At 51.2% G+C, this 3,998-nt stretch overlaps 1 protein-coding gene across 1 annotated transcript in view; it reads right to left on the bottom strand.

The window, feature by feature from the left end:
• Positions 1-3,664, bottom strand: part of LOC103261006 (inhibitor of carbonic anhydrase-like) — a gene marked incomplete at its 3' end in the record, with an annotated part of 27,300 nt that extends 23,636 nt beyond the window's left edge. The window contains exon 1 of the mRNA XM_021712643.1: positions 3,619-3,664. Within this exon, the coding sequence (XP_021568318.1) occupies positions 3,619-3,664 (46 nt within the window). The remainder of the gene's footprint in view (positions 1-3,618) is intronic.
• Between the last annotated feature and the right edge of the window lie 334 nt (positions 3,665-3,998).

Raw genomic sequence — 3,998 nt, forward strand, 5'->3', positions numbered from 1 at the left:
AGGCAGGTCTCGAACCCTCGGGCTCAAGCAATCCACTCACCTCAGCCTCCCAAAGGCGCGCGATTACAGGCTGAGCCACCGAGCCTGGCTCCCACATCTTTAAAAGAAAAAAAAAAAATGTCTTTCCATTTATTAGGTCTTCTTTAGCTTTTTTCAATTATGTTTGTAGTTTCAGTGCACACATTTTGAAATTATATTGCCAAAATCTTTCCTAAATATTTACTTATTTTGAAGATATTAAAAATTAAATTGTTTTCTGAATGTTACATTCAAGTTGTTTGTTGATAGCATACACAATTAATTTTTAGATATGGATTGTATATCTTGCAACCATACTGAGTTTATTCTATTGTATCTAATAGTATTACTTTTTAACAATAATTTTGTGAATAATTTTGTCAGGATTTTCTATGTATAAAATTATCTCATCTGCAAACCATAAATAGTTTTACTCCTTTCTTTCCCCCTAAAAAAAGAGGGGGCAATCAGAGCCCACTGTGAGCATTTCAAACTGATCCTCGAAGGGAAAGCTTGCTGATTCTCACTGAATAGAGAAAGTCATTCTTTCAAGAACTTTCTAGAGCAGGAGGCTGGAAAGGAGGTGGGAGGAGGAGCCAACATGGAGATGCAGGCTGTTGGATCCCGGTTCTTGCAGGTCCTACCAATAACTGTCGCCCTCCCCTTGGTCTTTTGGGTTTATGCTACTTTGGTTGTGTTTCTGTCGTCTGTCCCCAGAAGAGTTCTTGTTGGATTAGAACCCTGAGCTTTGAAGGAAGCAGGTCCCAGACTCCAGCCCGGTATAGCCACCAGGAGGGTGGGAGGGTGGAGGAGGGATGGCAGCCAAGAGACAGAGCTCTTGCCTCTGGTTTGTAAACACAGAGCCAACTGGAAAAATGAACTTTGGGTCAATGCTTGACATTGCCAGGAGAGGAGACAGGGGAGGAACAAATGCCACAATGTCTGTTCAGGATGAATGTGGGAAAGAGAAGGGAGGGACTACACTTGGGTTTCCTTGTGACTGCAATTGGTCCACAGCTGTGCTCCACCCTTCCGACCTTCTCCAGGGCAGCAGCGCTCCCTGTGTGGCCCATGGGGCGCACCTGCTAGGGAGGGGCCCCCACCCCGCTGCCCTCCCTTTCTGCCCTCTCCCTGCTCTGCCCTGTCCTGGGTCTCTCCTCCCCCTAAGTAAGATACGCTACCCCAGAAGTTATTTCCAGCAGCCTGAGATGCGGCAGAACCAGGCCTGAACAGAGCCAAGCTGTGGACCAGGGCTGCACTGTTGGCTTCCTCACAGCTACCCAGCTGAGATCCCTGGAGGACCCTACCCTCCCAACATAGGAAGGGCCCCCTGCATTTACCAGCAGGGTTTTTACCAGCAGTAATTCACCACGCCTACAGCTCTACCTGCTATAGGGTACACGATCTCATCTGCACAGTCGCCGTGTGTGTGTTGTGAAAAGGCAACTCCTCCTAAATAAAGCCAGCTCAGAGAGGTCAAGAGACAGCCCTGAGTCACACTGCAGTGAGTGACTGGTGGATTCCACTCTAGGGGGATTTTCTCCCCCCATCCTTCTACATCCCCTGCCTCCTTGAGTGGTAGAGGTAGGAGGCGCTGTCCAGCTCAGGGCAAGAAAGACCCCTCTGGCTAGATGTTAGGCATACCTGCCATGTGTCCTTCACCCTTAGTAATAACTCTTAGCACTGGGAACAAAAATCCCTTCTCAGAGACAGCCCACAGAATGGGAAAAAATGTTTGCTAACTGTATATCTGACAAAGGCCTAACATCTAGGATCTACAAGGAACTCAAACGCGCCAAAAAGAAAAAAACAAACAGCCCATTAAAAAGTGGGCAAAAGATATGAATAGACACTTCTCAAAAGAAGATATACGGGCAGCCAACAGACACACAAACAAGTGCTGAGCCTCAGTCATCATCAGAGAAATGCAAATCAAAACCACACTGAGATACCACCCAACCCCAGTAAGAATGGCCATCATTACTAAAACAAACAACAATAGATTCTGGCGAGGATGCGGAGAAAAAGGAATACTTCTACACTGCTGGTGGGAATGCAAACTCGTGCAACCTCTTTGGAAGACAGTGTGGTGATTTCTGAAAGAACTAGAAATTGACCTTCCATATGAACCAGCAATCTCCCTCTCAGAGGAACTCAAATCATTCTACAAAAAAGATACCTGCACACGCCTGTTTGTTGCGCTCTATTCACAACAGCAAAAACACAGAACCAACCATGCTGCCCATCAAAGCTGAAATAGATTTTTAAAATGTGGTACATATACACAATGGAACATTATGCAGCCATAAAGAAGGACAAACATATGGACTGCAGCAACTTGGGTGGATTTAGAGTTAATCATACTCAGCGATCTATCACAGAAACAGAGAACCATATGTTCTCACTCATAAGCGGACCTTGAACAATTATCATAATACTATAAGAAAGGGATTGGCAGTAGTGGGAACCTGCCAGAGGAGGGTAGGGGTAGGACTGGTAGTGGTGGGAAAATTCCAGGGGAGGGAGGGGCACACCTCACCAACAAGGGTGCCTGCATAACAAACATTTGCATACCTAACCCTGAATTGTACCCCACAACTTTTAAAAAAACCTCTTCTCTCCTTTGATCCTTTCCTTCACTGTAAACTAGATCAACAGTCCTTACTCCAGAGGTCATGAGCCTATTCTGGCATGGGCTAAGATGTAAAAACAGTGCAAGTTTTGTGTGCCACACAGTCTGTGACAACTCTGCCCTTGAAGCCTGGACAGTTGATAACACAGGATTGGGCCATTCTTGTCATACCCCTAAAACAGAGTTGAGAGGCCAGCAGGGAAAAGCACTCAGGGCACATGACATTGCCCCAAGGATATATCTCTGCAAGCCAGGGCTGAAACTGTCTCTTGTAATCTGAGGCGTTTCATCTAATAGCTCCTGAAACTTGCTGAGACACCAAAAACTAGCTATATCCGCAGTCACGCACCCATCAAAACTTGCCAACTCCCCACAACTCGCCTCCCACCCCGGCTTTCTTGACAAACACTATTCCCCGCTGTCCTTTTTGCACACCACCTCCAACTTTCCCTATGTTCTCCTGACATGTGGAAGACGCCCCAGTCCGTGTGTACATCCCGAACTGTACTTCTTGCTTTCCGAATAAAAATGCTTTAAAGTTAGATTCTTCGCTACATTTGATTTGGACAAGCCTGAATGCAGCCATGGACAAGACCTCACTGAACAAGCAGGACTGTTCAGTTCCATTTCCTTGATGGGCACACATTTGAATTTCGTCACATTTCGAGGCACGTAGCGTGACTCCCTGGCTCTCCTTCTCCGCCACCAACTGGTGTAGACGGCATCCCAGCTCCGCACAGGCGGGGGACGGACTTGGCCGGCGGGCCACTCTGCAAACTCGTCCCCGGCCTGCGGGGACCCAAGGGTCCACTGCGACGCCCCGCGGGTGGAAGGCTCACTGGGGCTGGGTCCCGGCGGCGCGGACCCTGGAGCGTCCCGGGGGAGCCCCACTCAACCCCCTCCCCAACCCCAACCCCCGCCCCCCCAAGCTCCCCGAGCTCTCCCCTGCGCCCCCGGCGCGCACTCACCCAGGGCCGCGGCGCACGGCAGCAGGGCGCAGGCGACGAGCCTCATGTCGCCGAAGCTCCCCGCCGGCTCCCCGACTTTAGCCTGCAGCGGCCGCGAATCCGCCCCTCGGGAGGTTGCATCCCCCCCACTCCTCTCCACCCCTCCCCCGGGATCGCCCTCGCCACACCCCCGCGCCTGCCCCGGCAGTCGCGCGCCCCTCCTGCCCCCGCAGAGTGGGGGACCGCCCTGCCCCCCGCCGGGGACCGGCGAGCCTGAGCCGGTTCGCAGCACCGGGCTGACCGACCGCCTCCCCGGGAGCGATCCGAGGGAACCCAGGCTGGTCGCCGGCACCCGAGACCCCCAGGCGGCTTCCAGACGTCTCCAAGCAGCGAGCGCGGCG

The sequence above is a fragment of the Carlito syrichta genome, unplaced genomic scaffold (assembly GCF_000164805.1).
Source record: "Carlito syrichta isolate Samal-C Ts95f unplaced genomic scaffold, Tarsius_syrichta-2.0.1 Scaffold303562, whole genome shotgun sequence".
In the NCBI taxonomy this organism is placed as follows: Eukaryota; Metazoa; Chordata; class Mammalia; order Primates; family Tarsiidae; genus Carlito; species Carlito syrichta.